Source organism: Triturus cristatus, chromosome 8 (genome assembly GCF_964204655.1).
Source record: "Triturus cristatus chromosome 8, aTriCri1.1, whole genome shotgun sequence".
Classification (NCBI taxonomy): Eukaryota; Metazoa; Chordata; class Amphibia; order Caudata; family Salamandridae; genus Triturus; species Triturus cristatus.
In genome coordinates, this window is record NC_140591.1 from 190938309 (window position 1) to 190961052 (window position 22744).

The window sequence follows — 22744 nt, forward strand, 5'->3', positions numbered from 1 at the left end:
GCCTGTAGTAACAGTACTGATTGCACCAAACTCCTACTAGCTAGCTCCAAAAGAGAATTTGAGATAAAAAACCACTGACCTGCAACACTATTTACTTCATATATGCTCTTATGTGCCCATGAAATAAGTTGTGTACAGGTAGCGCTATACATTGTGCCAAAAAAAGAGTGTTGGAATACGTTCGAGCTATACGGCACAATAACAGGCAATACCCGGTAGCTCGTCATTTTCATGACCACAATTTTCAGGATGAAAAACAGCTTAGAATGGTGGTATTTGATGCAGTGTTCAACAAAGTGAGGGGTGGAAATCGAGAACTCTCGCTACGCAAACTTAAGTCAAAATATATTATTGATTTTGAAACCATGATGCTGATTGGTTTAAACTCGAGTGAAGAATTGACTGGTCATTTGCAGAATTAAGTATATTGTGTGACTTTATTGTTATACTGTCTAGTACCGTTTCCTATTTTTAGACAAATTCAGATTTTAAATTCATTTTTCACTTTATTTTTAGGAATGAGTAATGTTTTTCTTTGAGTTCCTGGCAGCCAATCAATTGGCAACATGATCAACAATCAATCAGTTTGATTTTCATAATTTTGCCCACTTGGGCAGGATCTTTGATGTAAACCACAGAGAATATGGTCAATAGGAGTGTGTAATGAACTTGATAAGACTAGTGCGCCCACTGAGGCAGTATGTTTAAATGTGGTAATCATATCTATTGTGATCAACCTCTGATGGTATCAAATTTACAGGTTTAATTTGTGGTTATGCTTCTGATAGACTTGAAACATAACTACCTATACTTACATATTTAGCAATCGGTATTAGTGAAGCATTATTATTATCTGCTGATCTATGTCGTTAATTAATGCATAATTTCATTGCACATATTATTTATGTGTACTTCCAATTATTTGCATTATATTGCACAATGGTATTTTTTGACCAGTATTTTATCACGTTAAGATGGCCACCATGAAATGTATTGGTGTATATACTTTTAGCATTATAATCATCCGCTGATCCATGGCGTAATGATTGCATAACTAAGATCATTGTACATATTATTTATGTAGATTTCCAATTATTTGCGTTACATTGCACAATGGTATTTTTTGACCAGTATTTTATCATGCTAAGATGGCCGCTATGAAATGTAATGGTGTATATACTTTGAAAAACAGTCTTCTTTCTATTTTCATTTACACTGTTTAAAATGGCTGTAAAGAGAATCACTTGCTGAAAGCGTGATCATGGAGAAAGCTGAAACACGTTGTGTTTTGGAGCCATTAAAACTTTTTTGCACCGTGCAAGGGTGTTCGAGCTTTTTTCTGTGCCCAGCGGAATAGGATTGTTGCATATATATATATCTATCTCTATCTATCTATCTATCTATCTATCTATCTATCTATCTATCTATCTATCTATCTATCTATCTATCTATCTATCTATCTATCTATCTATCTATCTATATATATATATATATATATATATATATATATATATATATATATATATATATATATATATTACCTACTGGCGGTCGCCAGTAGGTAGTTATAGTTAGGACCCCTTTTCCATAGGAAAACCTCAACATTCTATTTTGAATAACTTTGGCGCCGGTCGACGAATCCTCGCGAATTTCTCAAAATAGGTGGGGCGCTACGCTCCGCTCCTACCCTGAAAGTCTCGGGGGGATTCGTCAAGCGGGGGCTGAGATAAAAGGGGGGTCCCAAAACACGTTTTTCCCATGCATTTTTCCATAGGACCTTTAGAACGAGCTACAGCCCGAACGGCTGAACAGAATTACTAGAAATTTGGCAGAGAGGTAGTCCTCAGGTCAAGGAAGTGCCTTTTGTAGGTTTGGTGTAAATCTGTTCAGTAGATCCTGAGAAAATAGCCTTTAAATCAATATATATATCTGTGGAAGCTTACGGTGCGCTTACCGTGCGCTTACCGTAAGCTTACCGTACGCGTACGGTGGCGTGCGCGAGCGCGATTCTGATTGGCTGTTAGATCTTAGTAAACATTCGAATCGGTCGAAACCAGGAAGCGGCGGCCACCATTTTCTCTCTCGAACTGTCAGGGGGGTGAATAAAAAAGGTGGATAATGTGAAAAGGGGGCAGGCTCGACAGTTCCTGACCCCCTAGCCTTGGTCAGGGGGTCCCAGAAGGACCCTCAAGGGCAAAAATAAAAAAAAAAAAAAAATTTCGAAAAATCGCCGTATGCGCGTAGCGTACGCGCACGGCGACCTGCGGAATTACGCGTACCGTGCGCGCACGGAAAAAAAATTTTGGCGAAAAGGGAAGCTTAAAAAAAAATAAAAAAAATTGTGAGGTAAGGTTGGCTCTTATAAGAGCCGTTGGGTTCATACAGGGATGGAGGAAAGAAAGAATGGGAGTATTATGAGCGTCTACAAACATGCTGGTCTATCTTATTGTTAATAAGGGGAAGACTGACCTCCCCAAAAACAATAAGACCACCACATTTTGTACACCTCATTTCAACACTCGCAAATCGAGGGTTGATGTCCAAAGGAAAAGAAGAAGGTGATGCTCCAACAACAGAGGAAGGGCTCAGCTGAGCTGCCGATGATGTACTCGGCTGAGCATCTGAGGCTGGGCTCTGGTGACTTACTGAAGAGTTTTCTCCAGTATGTCGAGCAAAGGTCCTTGGGTGTTTGTCCTGAAGGTGTCTCATCATAGAGTGATTTCCAAAGGAATATTTCCTACTTGGATTTCCTCTTGATAAAACACGATCACAAAGTATGCAAGTGACCTTTGGAGCATTGACCTTTTTCTCCCCCTCTGGAAAAGTGAAATACTCCCATACAAAAGAAGTCTTTTGTTTCCTCCTTCTCTGGATCATGGTGGTGCTGCTGGCCTCACTCTCAGAAGAGCCCTGCTGTTCTGCCATTGTATCCCAATGTCAATCCAGCTCCTGCTCCTAGAGAATCACAAGCAGAAATGAGGGGAATGGGTGTGGTGTGGGAAGAATCTGGAACTGAAAGTAGTATCAACCAATGAAAAGTGTTCTTTCAAGCAGTAAAGAGGGGAATGGGTGTGGTGTGGGAAGTTTCTGGAAGTGAAAGTAATTTCAACCAATAAAAAGTGTTCTTTGTAAGTCACATGGCCTACCGTGCGCGCACGTGACGCTTACGGTGCGCTTACGCAGCGCTTACGTCACTTTCGCGCATGCGCATTACACGCCCCTGCGTAACCGCGACGTTGCTTCCGGGTGTACGCGTACGGCACGCACGTATCACGTATCGCGCATGCGCATTACACGCCCCTGCGTAACCGCGACGTTGCTTCCGGGTATACGCGTACGGCACGCACGTATCACGTAGGCGCGCTGCACTAATTACGTCCAGAGCGCGTAGCGTCAGCTTACCGTACGCGTATTTTACAAGCGCGTAGCGTCAGCTTACCGTACGCGCACGGAAAAAAATGCATTAAAAAAAACCTTTCGATAATGCAGGATATAGTACATAAATTATTAAAAAAAGGCTTACAAAAAATGAAATAAAAAAAATTGCATTAAATTATAATAAAAATATAAAATCGAAATAAAAAACCACTATCCACATTGACCCCACCCCCTGTGCTTTTGGTGGCGTTAAGTGGGCGCGCACGCCACGAATGGCGTAAAGTAACTTAGCATTTAAAAAACCGTACAAATTCACTGAAAAAACCATAGGTTTCACACACGTTATAGTTAGGAATTAGCATTTAAAAAACCTTGCAAATTCACTGAAAAAACCATAGGTTTCACACATGTTATAGTTAGCGGAAATTTTACTGATAAAAAACCAGTGAAATTCCCCCGTTATAGTTAGTGCAGGCAACTATAACTCACGCGACCGCAATCTTCTGCTGATGACATATGTGTCTTTATGAAAAAAAAATATTTGTAATATATGTATAGCTAAAAATGTATGGAAGAAGACATGGGCAAATAAGTGTCTAAATACAGTATTAGCATCAGCAGAGGATTGCGGTCGCGTGAGTTATAGTTGCCTGCACTAACTATAACGGGGGAATTTCACTGGTTTTTTATCAGTAAAATTTCCGCTAACTATAACATGTGTGAAACCTATGGTTTTTTCAGTGAATATATATATATATATATATATATATATTTATATGCAAGCAATGATAACACGCATGGCAAATGCAACAGTTAAATGCATAGATAATAATAAACACAAGCAGCAGATAATACTGGACGTCCTGCAAGAAATCAGAAAGATATATACACTAAATACATCAGATGATTAACTTGGATGTGCACTCAGACTCACTCACACATCACAAAGTTAATACTCAAAGAAAACACTTCAGATGATCATAGTCACTGGAAACTGAAGGTGCGTACTAACAGTCACGCATCACAATGACTGTTATAGCCACTGTAAACTGAATATGCGCACTAAAACCAACGCATCACAATGGCAACAATCAAACACTTCACCTGGTGCAATCTTCATCCTGACCCACTCTAGACTGGGGGATTAATCGAAGTCCGGAGACTCGGCCACCAGATGTTTGCACTGACAATGCGTCCACTGTGCAGGCTTGAACAATCCCGGTCTCTAAGTCAACAAGCTTCAGCTTTATAATTTCAAAACACACTAGAAGGTTCCGTGAGGCCTTCCCTCTGTGCCAAGGAATTTACGGGAATTGGCCATTTTCCATGCAAGCATCCCAAAGGCAAAAGGAGTTCCCACGTTCCCTCTGCATTCTCACATGTTCCAGCTTTTATCTTAACAAAGCTTACGAAAGTCTCCGGCTGTACATTCAACAATCTCTTCTCCAAAAACAAAGCAACCTTGAACGGGATTAACCCAAACTACTTGAGTAATCTGGGGGCCTGCCTGTGCACGCAAAAAGCTCAAGCAAGACAGAGTCAGAATTCAAAATGATATGAGGGCATGCCAAAGCCAATAGTAGTAACTTCATAATACTTCCCAATGTACATCACAATGCATATTTGTGCACCACTGCCTATAGCATCACATACTTCATGTCTCAATGTACAACATAATGCATATTTGAGCACCACTGCTCATAACACTGCACTTCAAGACCAAAAAGTACATTCCACATCACTCTCTCCCTCCCTCTCGTGCTTTCAAATGCTTATCCCACACATTATGTTCCTGGCAAGGCTGTTCAACTCTGTGACAACTCGCACTTTAAAACTGCAAGCAAAGAAAAAGGCATATGCAGGACGTACATTCAAGCTAAAGTTAAGTAAAACACCAAAAGTCAATTAAAATGATAGTAGTCAAAGGTCATCACATGGTTTTAAAACATGTGAGTGCCTCTAGTGTTATGTTCCATATAAATGTATGATGTTACATCGCATACATTCACAATGCAGTATTTTACATCGCGTTTGTTACAATGGCTTGCACTGGAGGGCACTGGACTTAGCAATAGTATAATTTACTATTCCAACTTCAGCCTACGTAACAGTAGGAAAGGTAATCATACTATTCCTTAGTTTAGAGCGCCATCCAGCGCAAGTCGTTGTTATGACTTGCTTTGTAATGACCGCTATGTAAACATACCGTGGTGTAACGACCGCGTTGTAAAGGTCATTCTCCGTTCCATATAGGTACCCCAATATAGGCTCAGGTAGTCATCTAACCTTTCACCTATATTCTCCCCAACGATTATATTACATAACGGTTCTTAGTACTGACCATTTACCTAGTTACGGTAATGTCCAAGGAGGACATGGGGTTTTCTCCGAAAAGCTTAAAACTCATTCATTATGCATGAGGATTCTTGGAATCAGAGTGTATAAGGGTCATTCCTTTCATCATCGTGGTCTAACATGACACAGCAAGGCATATCCCCAGGGGGTACTGCTTTGGGTATATAAACACCATATCTTGCTGAGGTAGTCAGAAGAGAAAAGGACTTCCATGCAGACACAATGCCGCAAGACACTAAGGTTTCTTCACCCAGACACTCCAGCTCGCAGTGGTCTGAGATACCTTGCAGGGTGTCCATCTTGAGACCAAGACGGGGTCCCACAGTCTCTCACTTCAGGTAATGGGGTTGACTTTATCGTAGAGGGATTCTTGGCTTTTACACCCACATACTGATGTGTGTCAATTTAGATACCGTATATAGGTTTCCCGATTTATGTCCTTTATGTATAGGCACAATTTGCGTTGCCCATATTTAGGCATAGAAATCCTACCCTTATTTAGGCATTATCCATGCTAACCAAATACAGGCATGGCCACCTACATCCGTTCATCTACGTCACGAGTTCTTGGAAAACCAGACTCTTAAGCCTTTAGGACTTCCCCTTGCTTGGATATTGATTTCTCCAAGAACTCATTTATTATGCATGAACATCTATTCCTTAGGGGTTCATTCATGACGTTCTTCTGCCTGACTTTTACGTCAATACTGGCATTCCTAAACACCTTCAAGGTATAAATATACCTTCACTTACCATGGCAAACCACGGTTCGGCTGCCTACTTGCACGACGCGGCTCGCCACGGCAAGTTTGGAAGGAAGTCAAGTCCCCGCCTGACGCACTGACCAGACGCTGTCGTCCTCATCGCAGAGAATCCAGCTCCAGTGTTTCTGACTCCCCTTGCGGGGTGTTAGAGATGTTAATGTTAATATTACTGGGTATTTGTAGAGCGCACGGCTACTCCCAGGAGTCTCCTGGCGCTAACAGGGGGGCCCAGTGCCAAAAACCCTCAGCAGTCAGACCAAGACCACCGATTATGAAAACAGCAACGTTTTTAGTTTATGATGGAAGTGCAAAAGATCATTTTCACGGCGCAACTCGATGGGTAGATTGTTCCACAGCCCAGAGGCCACTACCTGAAAGGAGCGATCGAGACTCGGAAAGAGATTCCAACCTCACTCATTCTAAGGTATGGAGCGGACTAGAACCTAGAGGGACTTTTGGCAAATCTTGGCAACTATAGCTAAACTAGACTCTAGACAAACAGCACCTACTTCTTACCTCGTACTACACTTAGGTTAGGTACATTGGGGTTGAACTAGCTACAAGCATCAGATGGGTATTGATATTTTAGCCTGTGTTATTTATGTGTATATTTTTATAAAGATCTGTCATAGCTATAAACCATGCTATTGCAGTATTATTTTATCTTACTGCTAACGCTGTACGTATTATACTTCGCATTCTGTCTTACGATTGTAGCAGTTCATATCTCTTGCACGATAAAGAAGACTGTTCAATAAACCCTTTTTATTGAAATGCCCGTCTATCCATTTCTGTGTAACTCTGTAGAAACGAAGCATGCATGATTGACTGAATGAAACTCTTATCTATTGTTTCCACGGTTCTGAGATTGCTCCGATTCTAAGGGAAACAAAGTTGCCATGTTTATGCGGTTGTCAGAAACTAATTCCTTTCCTGTTTATTCAAGAAGTTTCTAGTGACCTCTGACTTAGCTGGCAAACACAAGTAATTAAGTTTAATGTACTCAATAGAGACATACTGACCTCAGTCATATGTCAAAACCGTAGTGTATATTATTCCAATGTGCAGAGCCTATCAGGAATATAGGAACTACACTACATGGCACCCAGCGGTTTGGTAAGGCACTAATTTAACGCTAGATACTGAAGTAACTCAGTCGTGCTTTTCTCAGAGACCCCTACTCATAAATACTCCATAAGACGTCTGGAGTGGGCAGGGATAATATCCGCCATAGCTGAGTAGGACAAAAATCCTATGTATTAGCTGTTTGGTTTGTTCAACGTTGAAGGATACAGTGTTCCAAAATATTGTGCACCTTATATTTGTTCCCTTGAAACTTGCCCTGCAATTTTCATTAAACAAAGGTCCCTAAACAAGGATAATAACACCGGAACCGGTGGAGCTGTATCCGACAAAATCGCAGCAGCTTTTGATTATACAGGTTTTAATGAAACCGATGAAAATGCGAAAATCATCGCTCCAAATTTAAGGAGAGCCATCACTCTAAAACTCATAAAACATGGCCTAACACCAAGAGGTGGTAGAGCAGTTTTTGTGATAGTGGCACATGAATGTCACCAGACAGAGGTATTCTATTCATGGATAGTATTCCCAGAATCAAATCCAGTAACTAAAATGTTTCACTTCTACAAAGAAGATGAACCACCTGAGGAATATATTCCTTTCGAGGGTATTGAAATTCCACTCACATACCAGGAGCATGATCTCTGGTTTAAAGGCACCCTAAAACATTACAATCACATTACTAGGCTCGGTCTACTAGGTAGACCAGGAGCAACATGGCCGATTTTAGCCGGCTACACACCTCATCCGGACATTGAAGAAATGTCAGACGTAGAATTACTTGCTCAACTCAAGGAGTTAATCAAAATATGTAGACAATTGGTTCAATATGTCATGCATACTTTCACAGTCCAACCAACAATAGCCATTCCAAGACAAACCTCTCACCAAGGGAATGCGCTAAAAATCACACCACAGACTTTATATGCAGTCATGGGGAAAATGCCCACAAAACGTGAACAAATTCCGTTCTGGATAGCTCAAACAATTACTAAAATCGAAGCGGTGGAGGAGGAGCCTAGCGCGCAACCAAGATGGCCGCGTAGGTGCGAGGCTCCCGAGGACCTCCGCAACCTCCTACGTTTATCCTGTCTTCATCCTGCATCGGTTGAGGGGACTGTGTCGGTGAGCCTGAGCTGAGGTGGTACCCGTTTCCCGTCTTCGAATCGGACCTCGGGTGCCGGAGTGAGCACCGATTGAAGTTTGCGGCCTACTTCTCTCCTGACCCCGGATTCGCGTTTGGGGGCGACCCGGTGGCAAAGTGAACAACAACGGCGGGCTGGGCCTGGCGAGTCACGTACCCCGCACTTTCACTTTCACTTTCGCGCCCCCTTGCCGTCTTTGCAGGTGGGATCGCGGCGCTCTTTGTGTTGGGGTGGCCTCGCTGGGAGACCCTGCCTGCCTGCCTGCTGTGGCCCGCTCCGCCGTCCTGGGGTGGCCCCCCGGAGCTCGTGGCCTTGATTGCTTGCCTTTTACTGCGTGGCTGGCGAGGGTTTGAGACCCGCGACGATGGCCACGAAACAAGATGGAGATCGGTTGAAGGCCAAGTCGACCCGGCGTGGCGCCGCACATCAGGCCAACATCATGGACCGCTACACCCTCCCGAAGGGATCTCCCGGTGGACCGCACAAGTCCTCTGAGTGCCCCCCGGATGCCCCGGATTTGCCCACAGATCTGACTCTGCAAGACGTCATGGGCGCCATTGCTGAGATGAAGGCCTCGGTGGGCCAGCGGTTTGACACTTTAGCGCATAAAATCGGCGCGGTCCTCGTTGATGTCAACCTGGTGAGAGCTGATCTCTCGAAGACTAACGACCGGGTCGATTCTTTGGCCCACACCGCGTCGGGCCTCACGACTGAGGTGGCGGCCCTTCCAACGGAGGTGCACCGGCTTCGTCAGGCGAGTGCGCTCATGGATCGGCGCCTGGAGGATTCCGAGAGCCGGGCCCGGAGGAATAATATCCGCATCATCGGAGTGCCTGTGGGATGGGAGGAGTCGGCGGCAGATCTCTTTGTGGAGGACCTGATCACTACCCATCTCCAGCCTCGGGGACTGAGTAAATTCTTTGCCGTGGAGAGGGCTCATAGAGTTCCCGGGGGAGGGCCGAAGGTCGGAGCCCCTCCGCGGCCTCTTATTGCCCGTATTTTTAATTTTCGGGACAGAGATGCGATTCTGCAAGCCTCCAGACTGCAAGGGCCGATTAAGCTGGAGAACATGGAGGTGAACTTTTATCCTTACTTCACCCAAGCGGTCCAGAAGCAGAGACTGAGCTTCCTGGGCGTCAAGCGGCGGCTTCGGGACATGAACTTAAAATACGCCATGCTTTTCCCGGCCAGGCTGCGGGTGGAGGTGGATGGTCGCACTCATTTTTTTGACCGTCCTGAAACGGCCGGGGACTGGCTGGACACTTTGTCTGGGGGTCGGGATCGGAATGGCGGGGGGGGGGCTGCGGGAGGAGACGGCCCACTGGACCGGGACTGAGGTGCTGATACTGGGACTCACTCTGGACGAAGATGCTGCCACTTTCGGCCAAGCTTAGGGTCTCTCGTTTTTTGTACTCGTTCTCCCTCCTTTGTAGGTGGTGCGGGGTCTCGAAGGGGTACTCTTTCCTCCTCTAGGGGGTTTACCTAGTTTCAATTATATAGGGGCGACAGGCACACTGCAAGTTGGGGGGGCTGTCTGGGCTCATGCAGGGGTGCAGGGAGGGGGGAGTTTTGTTGGGGCGGTTGGGTTGGGGTGGGGTGTTGTTCATTTGTACCACAAGGCAAAAGTATCGTCGTGCTATTCCTAAAGTGCTCTCGGGGGGACGAGTGATTGCTTTCGTTTATGATGGGGGGTAGGGGACTGAGTCTTTTGTCCTGGAACGTTAATGGACTGGGGGACAGGATAAAACGAGGTGTGGTCCTGCAGTTCCTGAAACGAATTTCACCTGACATCGTTTTTCTGCAGGAGACGCACCTCATTGGCAACTCCTTTCGTGCTATGAACCGACGGGGCTACCGCCTTCTGGCCCATTCGGGCTTCACGTCTGGTTCAAGGGGTGTGGGCATCATGGCCAAGACCTCGCTCCCGTTGGAAGTTGATGAGGTGCTCCATGATGACAGGGGACGTTACACGGTTCTGGTGGGTAGAATGGAGGGCAGAGTGATTATTTTTGTTTCTGTTTATGTCCCGCCAGGGTTGCAGACGACCACCTTTGCGGATTTGGGGCGCCTCCTCCTTGGCCTTCCGGAGGGGATTCTAGTGGTTGGGGGGGATTTTAACGCTGTGGTTTCCGGAACTGAGGACCGTCACCCCCCTAGGGATCTCCCCCGTGCCCAAGCGTGGTTGTCTGGCCTCTTGGATACCTTGGGGCTGGTGGATTGTTGGCTTTGAAACATCCTACGCAGAAACAATACACCTTTCATTCCGGGGCCCATGGCAGTCTCTCAAGGCTAGACTATGTCCTGGTGCCGGCGGCGCATGCGGGGAGGATCGGGGAGGTGTGCCATTTGGCGCGGGGTATTTCAGACCACTCCCCGCTCTTGTTGCACTTCGATATTCTCCCGAGGGGAGAGGGTAGGGTGGTCCCGATTAATCCCTGGTACCTGCGTGATCCCACCATTCGCGCAGAGTTGGTTAAGTCCCTTAAGCGATATTTTGACGATAATGTGGGGTCTGTGTCATCGGCGGTCTCGCTATGGGAGGCATTTAAGACGGTGATTCGGGGGGATGCCCTGTCCCTTATTTCCCATTCCCGGAGGCGCGAGCGGGAGGAGGTGACCCGTGTCGAAATTGAAATAACTGAGTTGGAGGGTGACCTCGAATGTGGGGTGACGGATGACAAATTACATGTTCTCCGACTCAAGCAGGCGGCCTATAAGGCCCTCGTCACGGAGGCGGCCAGGGGCCTCAGTAGAGAGCAACAGGGGAGACTGTATGATGTGGGTGATAAGGCTGGGAAATTGATTGCGTGGCTGGATAAAAAGGAGAGAGCGAGTCGAGTTGTCCCGTCGATTGAGAAACTGGATGGTGTGTGTGTCACTGAACCGGAAGAAATTGTCGATTGCTTCGCAGAATATTTCCGTGGGGTGTATTCCCCGGTGTCCTCCCGCTCGGAAGAGGATTCCCATGCCCTGCTTAGGGATATCGCGCTGCCTTCCCTTTCGGAGGAGGACAGAGTGTCGTTGGACGCCGCCCCAACCTCTGAGGAAATTGCCCTCGCCATACGCTCGGTCGCTTCCGGCAATGGCCATGGGTCCTAATGGTCTTCCCATCGAATTGTACAAGCTGCGACCGGATACGCTGGCGCCACATCTCCGTGCGATGTTCCTCGCGGCCCGTTCGGCGGGTTCCCTCCCGCTAGACCAGCGTCTGGCTACTATCGTGGTTATTCATAAAGAGGGGAGGCCGCGGGACCGGGTCACGTCCTACCGGCCTATTTCGCTGCTGAATGCGGAGCCCAAAATTCTCGCCAAGGTGTTGGCTAATCGGCTGGTTGGCGTGGTGTGCGATTTGATTCACCAGGATCAGTCCGGCTTTATCCCTCATCGCAACACTGCGCTTAACCTGCGGCGCTTGCATGGGGTGCTCGCGCGTGTCCCGTTTATACGGGAGCCGGCCATTTTGGCATCCCTGGACGCCACTATGGCGTTTGACACACTTGAGTGGCCATATATTTGGGCGACACTGGCGAAGTTTGGGTTTGGCCCGGGATTCATCGGTTGGGTGAAATTGTTGTACACTGGTCCGCTGGCGCAGGTGGTTGTGAACGGTAGAGTGTCGGCTCCGTTTGTGCTGGGCAGGGGCACGCGGCAGGGCTGCCCATTATCACCGCTCCTCTTCGCGCTTGCCTTGGAGCCCCTGGCGGAGTGGCTGCGGTGGCATCCTTCTATTCGTGGTCTCCGATGGACCCCCGAGTATGAGGACCGCGTATCTCTTTACGCTGATGATATTCTTCTGTACCTGGCTTCCCCACGTAAATCACTGATAGTACTGGTTGATGTACTGCACTCATTTGGCCTCAACTCCGGCCTTGTCATCAACTGGGCTAAATCGTGTGTGTATGTCCTCTCTGGGGAGGATCCTATCCTTCCGCGGGGTTGTCCTATCCAGATCGCCCCGCGGGGATTTAGGTACCTGGGTGTCTTCATTACCCTGGACGTGGAGGCCCGATATAAACAGAACTTGCTTCCCCCCCTCCAGCGCCTGAAGGAGGACGTCGCGCGTTGGAGGCGCTTGCCGCTCTCGCCGCTCAGCCGGGCGGCATTGTTTAAGATGATGTCGCTGCCGCGTTTCCTGTACGCTTTGCAGAATACAATGGACGTTGTCCCGGCGCGCTACTTTCGCGAGGTGGAGAGTTTGCAGCGCCGACTGACCTGGGAGGGTAGGCCGCGTATCGCCCTGGCGAAGCTGACGCTCCCGTGGTACGACGGGGGGGTTGCCCTCCCAGATATCAAGCGATATTACTGGGCCTCCCAGCTGGCTGCGATCAATCACGGCCTTTACGGGCCCGCCCTAAAACCGGCCTTTGAGATGGATAAAATGTTACTGCCGGGTGGTGACTATAATCGGGCGCTTTATTCTAGCTCGCATGACGCGCGGCTGACGGGCCCCACGCGGGTCATGGTACGGGTGTGGCACACGGCTAACGTGGCGATGGGGTGGAAGGATCGCTTGACCCGGGCGACGCCACTATACGCATCTGAGCGGCTGGGCTCCCTGTGGACCTCGAAGGGCTTTGAGAAGTGGGACATGATAGGCATCAGCAGGGTGGGCGATCTCTGGACGAGGGGGGGATTCAAAATGTTCGACGTGCTGCAGACAGAATTTCAGCTGCAGGACAGGGAGTACTTTCGATATATGCAGATCCGTCATGCGTTGTGCTCCGTATTTCCGGACGTTGCCTCCATCCCGGAGTACTCCCCTCTGGAGGATAGAGTGCTAGATGGGCATGTCCCGGACGGCACGATTTCATTAATTTACAAAAAGCTCATCAATGACCGTTCGGGACTGCTGACTGGCCTTCGTGAGGCGTGGGGGGCTGATGGATTGGAGCTGGATGACGAGGACTGGGTGTCTGCGGTGGCCTCCCCGAAAGAGGTGGCCATACCGGCCCGCCTTCGCTTCGTCCAGCTCAAGATACTCCATAGGGTCTATGTTACGGGGCCGAGGCTGATGCGTATGGGCTATGCTGTGGACGGGTTGTGTAAGCGTGGGTGTGGTTCTTTGGGGACCTTTCTCCATATTTTGTGGGAATGCCCGGAGGTGGTGCGATTCTGGCGTGGTGTGCATGAGGTTTTGCAGGTGGTTACGCATGTGCCGCTGCTGCCTGAGGTGAGGAGATGTCTTTTGAATGTGTGGGAGCCAACCGACTACTCAGTGCCGCAGACGTGGTGGGCGACTCTGGGATATATGGTGGCCAAACGTGACATTGCGCAATTGTGGGGTTCCCAGAGGTCGCCGACTGTCTTGGCGTGGAAGGACAACATGGATTGGTGTATGTTTAGGGAAAAGGTGGTGTATGTTGCGAGAGGTAAGCCTGGGACATGGGTGAAGGTATGGGGCCCCTGGAACGCCTACCGTGGGGGAATCTGTACCCCGCCGCTACTGCCTGATCCGTCACCGGCCCCGTCTCCTTAGCCTGTTTGTCTTCCCGGTTCTGGGCAATGAGTCTACTTAGTCCCCGTCCTGACCTATTCCCCCCTCGATATTCCTATGGATCGGTGGGGTCCCCCCCCTAGGGGAGCACATGCTGTTGTTTCCGATTGTGGGTTGCCTTGTGGACTTGTTTTTTGTTGTTATTTATATAAAAATGAAACCGTTGTGTGGGGTCCGGATGGTGTGGCTGCCAACGCCTCTTTCAACTCCTGTGATTTCCCTTCTGCCGCAGCGTGCGTTCTACTGTCTGTATTATATGCTCCTTCTGTTTGCTAGCGGCCGGCCTGAAGGTTGTAGGCCCATCTTTGTATATTTTTGGGATTCTGTAATAAACGGTTTAAAAAAAAAAAAAAAAAAAAATCGAAGCGGTATTTCCTAATACCAGCCCTTATGAGAAACATAGGATTATAACAATCTGTTTACCAATGGGGATACCACCACATCTGGAAGACTGCACCACTTGGGGCACAGTCTTTGCTGCTATCTACACTAAAACACATGGTGTTCCTTCTATGGCGGTAATACCTGATGTCCTGAAACAAATTCAAAACGAATTCAGGGCAGAGCCTGCTCTGAATTTAGGTATTAAGTTACTGAAAAATTTCGACCAGGTCTCAACAATAATATTATCTAATATTAAAGAAGAAGCAGCATCAGTGGCAATCCGCCAGAAATTAAGGGAATTTGATGTAACAGAACAACCACAAGAACCAGCCAGAATAATTGAAAAATACTATGAAGAATTAGACCGAGACAGTTTGGGAGGGAAACCAGTTAAACCACAACTGTCTGAAAGTCCTGAAAAGGCCTTTACTAAAAACAATCCTACCTCTTCTGAAAAGAAGTAGGAAAATAACAAACAACATTCAAAAGAGAAAGATTCTCAACCCCGAGGTAGGTCTCCTCAAAAGGAGCCCTCTGAAAGGAGGTATAACCTCAGGAATAGAGATAATTTGAGAAAACCTGACAGGTATCAAGATACTGATACACGTTCCTCTTGTACCTTTCAGATATCATCACAGACAACCGAAAGAAGAGGACAGTCAGATCAAAAAGAAGAACGCGTGAAATCCAAAGACGATCAACACGTTCAGAAAAACAAACCAAAACCTCAATTCTCCAAGAAGAAAGTAGCAGGTCTGAAGATCAGACATGCCGAGGATTCTGAGACCACAACTCAAGAACGGAGAATGGGCTCAGACAATGTTGGACAGTGCAGAAGAAGTATAAATAGCTCGCCAGAACCTGAAGGGACTTCTGGAAACAGTGGACTTGAATGAGGACATTCAAGTTGAGACTGTAGACACCAGGGTTAGCTCTCCACATAGGTTATATGAAATAACACTCCGGATGGAGGGAGATATACCAAGAAAAGTAAAAGCACTCTTTTGGGATCATCTTTCAAGGGATTATGATATACTTCTAGCAGAACAGGACTGGCCACCAGAATATGTCCGAGAGTTCCCACATGGCGAAGACATCATTAGGCCAGCCTTCTCCAACAATGTTCCAATACATTTTAAAATATACATATGCCAGGAAATGGGCAGTGGCTCAAGCCCCAGCATTATACAAAAATCATTTAGGATGGGATGAGGACTCACCTCATCATAAGATCCAGTTAAAAAATCAACCAACTGCACAAAGGCAGTATCCAATTAAGCAAGAAGCTAAAAAACAGGTAAGGGAGATCTTAGATCAACTTGAATACCAAGGAGTGATTGAAACATGCACCTCATCAATGAACAATCCTTTGTTTCCTGATTCCAAACCAGACAATACATACCGTCAAGTTTTGGATTACAGACACCTAAACTCTTGTTGTAAAACATTTGCAGTACAAAATGCACATAGTACAGCATTAATGAATAACATTGTGCGTAAAAAATATAAAACCACATTATATATTTCTAACAGTTTCTTTTGTCAAAACATAGCACCTGAAAGTAGGTATTTGACAGCTTTCTCAATAATGGGGACCCAGCGTCAATTCTGTCATCTCCCTCAGGGATTCAAGAATAATCCAGGGTTATTCTCAGCAAGAGTAACAGAGTTACTACAAATTTATGATGACGAGGCATTGTCGTATGTCGATGATATCTATCTGACAGATGATGACCTGAACAGGCACTTGAACAGGGTGAATACCATTATACTGGGCTTCACCTTCGAGGTGAGGAACCTGACCTTTAAGGGCCAAGCGGCGCAGAGTACGCCTGAAATCCTCTAGTTCTCCTGCCTTGCAATACAGAGACACTGGACACTCCGTCTGGTGTAAAAGATCGAGTTTTATTAGCTGCAGCTAGTACAGTTGTCCGTGAAGTCACACAGGGATGGGTTCACAAGAGACTGCTGCTGACCTCCGTGGCGCACAAGCTTTTATACAGTGAAATACAATGGATACAATGGATAACCCAAACACATATAGAATTTGAGACATCGACAAATGTTACCAACAATGGTTTAAGCTAAAAAACTGACTCGGGTTCCAGGTGATGTTTGTTGCTGGCCCCTTTAAGCAAATTGCAAAGAGAATCCACATGATACAGTTTACAACGAAAGAAAAACATGGTTGTATGTTCTAGAAGGACAGTCGTGAGACCAGAGAATGCATGAGATGTGTAGCGAAGGGCAGTAGATAATATATGCCGGAGGAAAGAATGGTGTGAGCTAACAGATAGTTTGGGCGGGGATTATCCGGCTCAGACATGAATTAGTGTATTCGGCCAGACCCTGACACTAGTTAATAAACACGGGACGAAAAGCTACCTGACACGCAAGGGCAGAAATGACAAAAACATCTCGTTTACCAGCTGCCTGAGTGAGGGCAACCTAAGATGGCGGAAAACACAAGATGGAGTCTGGGTACAATCGAGAAACGACAAATTTCAGAACCTCAGACCCTCCTTTTGCCATTACTCAGGCAATAACACAATGACTGGGCTCATATTAGTCTGAGTCGGAGTCGATATCAATTGCCATAAGGTCGTTTAACTGTTGCTGGACCATCATCTCAGTATTCTCTGTTTGTTGGGTTACAGGCTTTGATACACATAAGGTAGCGAACAGACCACAGATAGCAGGACCACAGTGTATGCACAAGCAACAAGAGAATATGATGGCCAGAATTGCTCCAAGGAACGTTAGTATCTTCCATCCCCAGGTAGATAACAATCCCCATAACCATCCCATGAGGGACCAATCTCCTTCGACCTGATGGATCGATGTGGAGATCGTATGTAATTTTGAGATGGCCTGATATACAGTCGGGGCGTCATCAGGAATGTATATACAGCAGCTTGATCCAATTAATTTACAGACTCCTCCTCGGTCTGCTAGGATCACATCTAGCGCAATTCTATTTTGTAACGTCATGAGACGGTCCGCTCGGAGCTCTGCAGTGATGTTACTTAAGGCACCTGCAGTAACATCGATGGTTGTCTCAACCACGCGAACTTATCGCCTAATGTTTCCGCTGTTAATCATTGGTCCCCAGAAGGGAATGAATCCTTTGAAGAAATCTCCTCCCTCCTGGCCAGCTGTGTCTTTGGCATCAAACACGCCTCTACCATATCTGTGTCTGTGATGGTCTGAGGGTGCAGTATACGTTGGGGGAAGCAAGAATGCTATGTAACATGTTCCCGAAAAGTCAGAGGGGAGCCATGTATATGCATTGTCATAGCAGACAAAATAGGTTCCTTGTGATGGGATCAATGGAGGGTTATTTTGAGACGTGAATACATATATCTGGGAACAGTTTTGTTGAGTGTCATTCTCCTTGCTATTGATTCGGAGGCAAAAGTTACCTTGGCGGGGTACAGTCCATGCTGGGGAAGACTTCTCTTGTTTGGTCTTGTTATTAAGACTGGAAATGTAATGAGTTACATTCCAACCTTCGTAGGCTTTCTTTTCATCCAAAGGAATCTTACTCTTCCCTAGGATTTTAGCCATGGCCACTATACCCTTTATCAAAGTACCGTGGCTAAAATCCATTCCTTTCTCAAATGTACCTATCGGATATCGAAGTCTGTTGTGGTAGGCAGCCGAAAACATGGTCAGGTAAGCCCATGCTGAACCGTCATATGAGAAAGGCAATACTAGATAGGGCATCCCTTTATGGGCAGTGTGAGGCATGAGTCCACATACCCAACAGTCAGATATGTTGACAACTAACTGGTGTTGGTGTAACAGCTGGATAAACGAATTATTTTGAGACTCCATTCTTCTTATTTGTTCATGTGAGGAGAGGGCACTTATCTTGTGTTGAATTTTAGTGGGACGAGAAGGTACAGAAGTAGATAAAGGAACAGTTTTCAGTTGTAACACATGGACAATCCAACCTATACATGCTAGTAAAACACATAGAATCAGCAACACACACAAGGTTACGCCATAACGACTACGTAATGATTTACAATATTTGGTTTGCATATTCTGTCTCCTATCTACCTGACGTGATGTACCATCCATCCTGGCTAGAAAAATTTGTCGCTCGCGGCAATTTTCCTCAATCACTTGGCTATTTGATAATCCTGAACCTAGCGGATCTTGACCATAAACCAGGTTCAGTCCAAGACTCCTACCGAGACCCTGCGATGGGGACAGATGGCACAAATACTATCAAAAAAGGAAAAAATAGTTCATTGGTGGCAAAAGTAACAAATGTTCAAGTCTTTGCTTCAGGCCTGGTCCTCAGGTTGTATCGTTTCTTTGTTGGAATCGTTTGGTCCTGGAAGATTATTTCCAGATTGGTAGTGTTCACTTGCAGATGTAATGGAATGGTTCTTTGAAGAGTGTCATCACTTTCCTCCTCAGTCTGAGTGTCTTCCAGCCGTGCGTTACTAAATGGTACGAACCGGGGAGTCTTGTCTCCTTCAGACTCACCTATGCCCCCGCGGACCCACTGGTCAAAAGGCAAGGACAAGGGTACCTTTTTGCAATGCACGGCGTGGACCCAGTTTTTCTTGCCTTCTATCCTTACTGCTGTCCGCGTAGCCAGTAGAACCTGGCGAGGAGGTGACCAGCGAGGATCAAGATTTTTCTTTCGTTGAAAGTTCCTGGTGCAGACCCAGTCTCCCAGTTTGATAGAGTGACCTGGGTCTGTTGAGGCCTCTGGCAGAGCACTTTGAACCTGTTGACGAAGAACACTTAATTTAGCAGTCAAGTCATGAAGGTAATCAATAAGCATAGAGTACGGTATGTCTGAGTACTTCCTAGGACGAGGAACTCCTCAAATATTGGCGGGGCGTCCGAATATCACTTCATATGGACTAAGTTCCATACGAGAGTGTACAGTAGTTCTGGTGGATAGTAAGGCTAATGGTAAAGCGTCAGGCCAGGCAAGACCTGTGCTGGCCTGAATCTTTGCCAATTTCAGTTTGAGAGTGCCATTGTAGCACTCTACCAAACCCGCTGACTGTGGATGGTTTGCCACATGGAATTTTTGTCTAATACCAAGACCCGTACATACTTTCTGCAGGATTTTGCCTACAAATTCACTTCCATTGTCACTCCAGACAATTCGCGGCAAACCGAATCTAGGAAAAAACTCCTTCAGTAATACTTTAGCAGTTGATACAGCTGTGTTATCTTTTAAGGGGTAAGCCTCTATCCATCTAGAGAATGCACATACTACCACCAGAACATACTTGAGATTGTTGCATCGATCCATGTGTATATAATCAATCTGTATACTTCAAAGGGGTACGTAGGGGGAGAGAAATGGCCTGCAGGAGTTGGAGTACCCTTCCCTGGGTTATGCATTAAGCATATAATGCAATGTTTTACCACATTGTCTGCACATTTCGGAATTCCTTCATTTTGCCAAACTGGAGCCAGGAGTTTGCATATGCCTTTAGCACTAATGTGAGCTGGTCCATGAGCCATAGTCACTACAGGTAATACATATGCATCTGGCAACATCCATCGTTGATGCTCTGACAATTCTGTCCAACATCCATTCGAATCCAACATTCCCGTACTTTCTTTCCACTTACTCAATTCTTTCTCTGTAGCCTCTTCCTGAATCGTTCTTATGCTCTCAATTGTGTCCTCACACATTCCTCCTTCTGGGATCTGATTTGCAGGGCCTGCAACATACATGTGACTTGTGATGTCCCTAGCTGTGTTTTTCGCTACCTCGTCTGCGAAAGCATTCCCGCGACCAATGTCATCTGTGACTCTTTTATGTGCACTACACTTGATGATGGCAATTTGGGTAGGTAATGTGAGAGAGTCAAGAAGATCGGCGACCAACTGGCCATGCTGAATCTTCGTTCCATGGGAAGTAAAGAATCCTCTTTCCTTCCATAAACGACCAAAACTGTGTGCCACGCCAAAGGCATATTGGCTGTCTGTGTAAACATTCAATCTTTTCCCTTTCAACAGCACACATGCTCTAGTCAAGGCTATCAATTCTGCAGCCTGGGCTGAATTGTATCTGATACATGCTGTCTCCACTACTGTATGTAATGTGGTGACTGCATAAGCTGAGGTAGTCTTGCCATTGGGTAATTTGAACCAGGAACCGTCAACCCACAAGGTTCCATTCGGATCCTCGAGCGCAGTATCCTTTAAATCTATTCTTCCTTTTGTTTCTTCTTCTGTGCGAAGAAAACAATCATGATGATCCTGAGGATCTCTTTCATCTGGGAGTGGTAACAAAGTAGCTGGATTCAAGGTGTTACATCGCTTTATACGTATGTGGTTTGCCAAGAGAGTCAACTCGTAACCAGACAACCGAGCACTCGTGAGGTGTTGTATTTTAGTTCTATTCAATAAAGTGTCCACAGCATGTGGTACCATGACAGTGAGAGTGTGGTCCAATACTATTCCAGCTGATTGACGAATAGAGATTGCTGTCGCCGCCGTAGCTCTGAGACAACTAGGTAACGCTTTAGCTACCGGGTCTAACGTAGCAGAAAAGTAGGCACATGGCCTCTGTTTGTCTCCAAATTGTTGTGTCAAAACTGACGATGCACAACCTTCTCTCTCATGGACATAGAGCGTGAAACATTTACTGTAATCAGGGGTACCTAACACAGGAGCAGAACACAGGGCTGATCATAAGTCAGAAAAACTCTTCTGACATTCATCAGTCCATGGGAGTGGATGGGGCGTGTCTTTCTGTGTAAGTGCTAATAAAGGTTTGGCCAATAAAGAGAAATTAGGTATCCATTGTCTGCAGTAGGAAGTAATGCCCAAGAAAGCACGTACTTCTCTCTGCATCGATGGTACCGACATGTGCGTAATTGCTTCAATGCGTTCGGGGGTTAGTCGCCTTCCCTCCTTTGATAAGAGATGACCTAAGTATGTAACTTCTTGGCACACGTACTGTAATTTAGAAGGTGATACCTTATGATTGAGATCAGACAAATGCCGCAACAATGCCACAGTCACATCTTTACACACATCCTTTGAATCAGCGCGATAAACAAATCATCCACATACTGAATAAGAGTGGCTCCTGGAGGCAAAGGGAATGTATCAAGCTGTGATTTAAGAGCTTGACTATAAATGGATGGACCTTCACGATAGCCTTGTGGTGCTCTCTTGAATCGGAAGCTTCGGCCTCCTAAACAAAATCCAAAAATATCTCTGCTCTCTTTAGCAATAGGAATGCTGAAGAAAGCGTTCTTTAAGTCAATCACGGTGAACCAAGCTGCTGAAGCTGGTATCATCGTCAGTAAGGCTGTAATGTCTGGGACAACAGGGAACTGTGGTGAAACAATTTTGTTTACCTCTCGAAGATCAATCACAAATCTATAGACTGGTGGTTAAGAAGGATCAGTTCGCTTAAGAATCGGAAGAAAAGGGCTGTTACACACATTTCCTCTCGTTTCTTCCACCACACCCTTCTGGACCAAATCTTGAACAATAGCCAATAATGCTTTTTCACCTTCATTGGAAATCTTATACTGAGCTATACGTGGCAGTTTAACATTAGGCTTGAGAGTGACAACATATGGTGGAATCGCAAGACGACCCACATCATTCGGACCCGTAGCCCAAAGACTTTCAGGAAAAGATAGTAATTCAGGTGGAAACTTATCTCTAGACAAATGCATTGACGATGTTAGTTTCTTACCTAGTGTAAGATACACACCAGAAGGGGAGCAGTGTAGCGTGGTATGTAACTTTTTCAACAGATCCAAACCCAATAGATTCTCACCACAACTAGTTGTAAGGATAAGTGATGCTTCCAGGTCATATGGACCAATCGAAACAGGTAAAGGGCAAGAGACTGGGTTACGAACTGGGGCGCCGGAAAATCCTACAGACGTGTTTATTAAGCCAGACAAAGGTGCCCCAGGGAGTTTAGAATGAATAATAGAACTTCTCATTGCACCAGTATCTAAAAGAAATGGCTCTGAAATACCCATTGCATTGACAGTGACATAAGGACCATTCTGATCTACTGGAATTGATACTACTCCCTTACTTTGTCCATGGCTGGCCTATTCATTTTGGAAACTTTCGTCGCCATCTTCAACATAATAGTCACTATAATATTGTGTAGACTGGAC

General features: G+C 46.1%; 1 protein-coding gene across 2 annotated transcripts in view; it reads right to left on the minus strand.

Moving 5' to 3' along the window:
• LOC146801813 (carbonyl reductase [NADPH] 1-like) overlaps positions 1–22744 on the minus strand; it is a 247478-nt gene that overhangs the window by 88810 nt on the left and 135924 nt on the right. The window contains exon 1 of one of the 2 annotated variants that reach the window (XM_085621304.1): positions 4483–4545. The exons of the other annotated variant lie outside the window; for it this stretch is intronic. Coding sequence (XP_085477430.1) covers positions 4483–4498 — 16 coding nt within the window. The 5' untranslated portion in view covers positions 4499–4545. Of the gene's footprint in view, positions 1–4482; positions 4546–22744 lie in introns of those variants that run through there. 2 annotated transcript variants of the gene reach the window in all.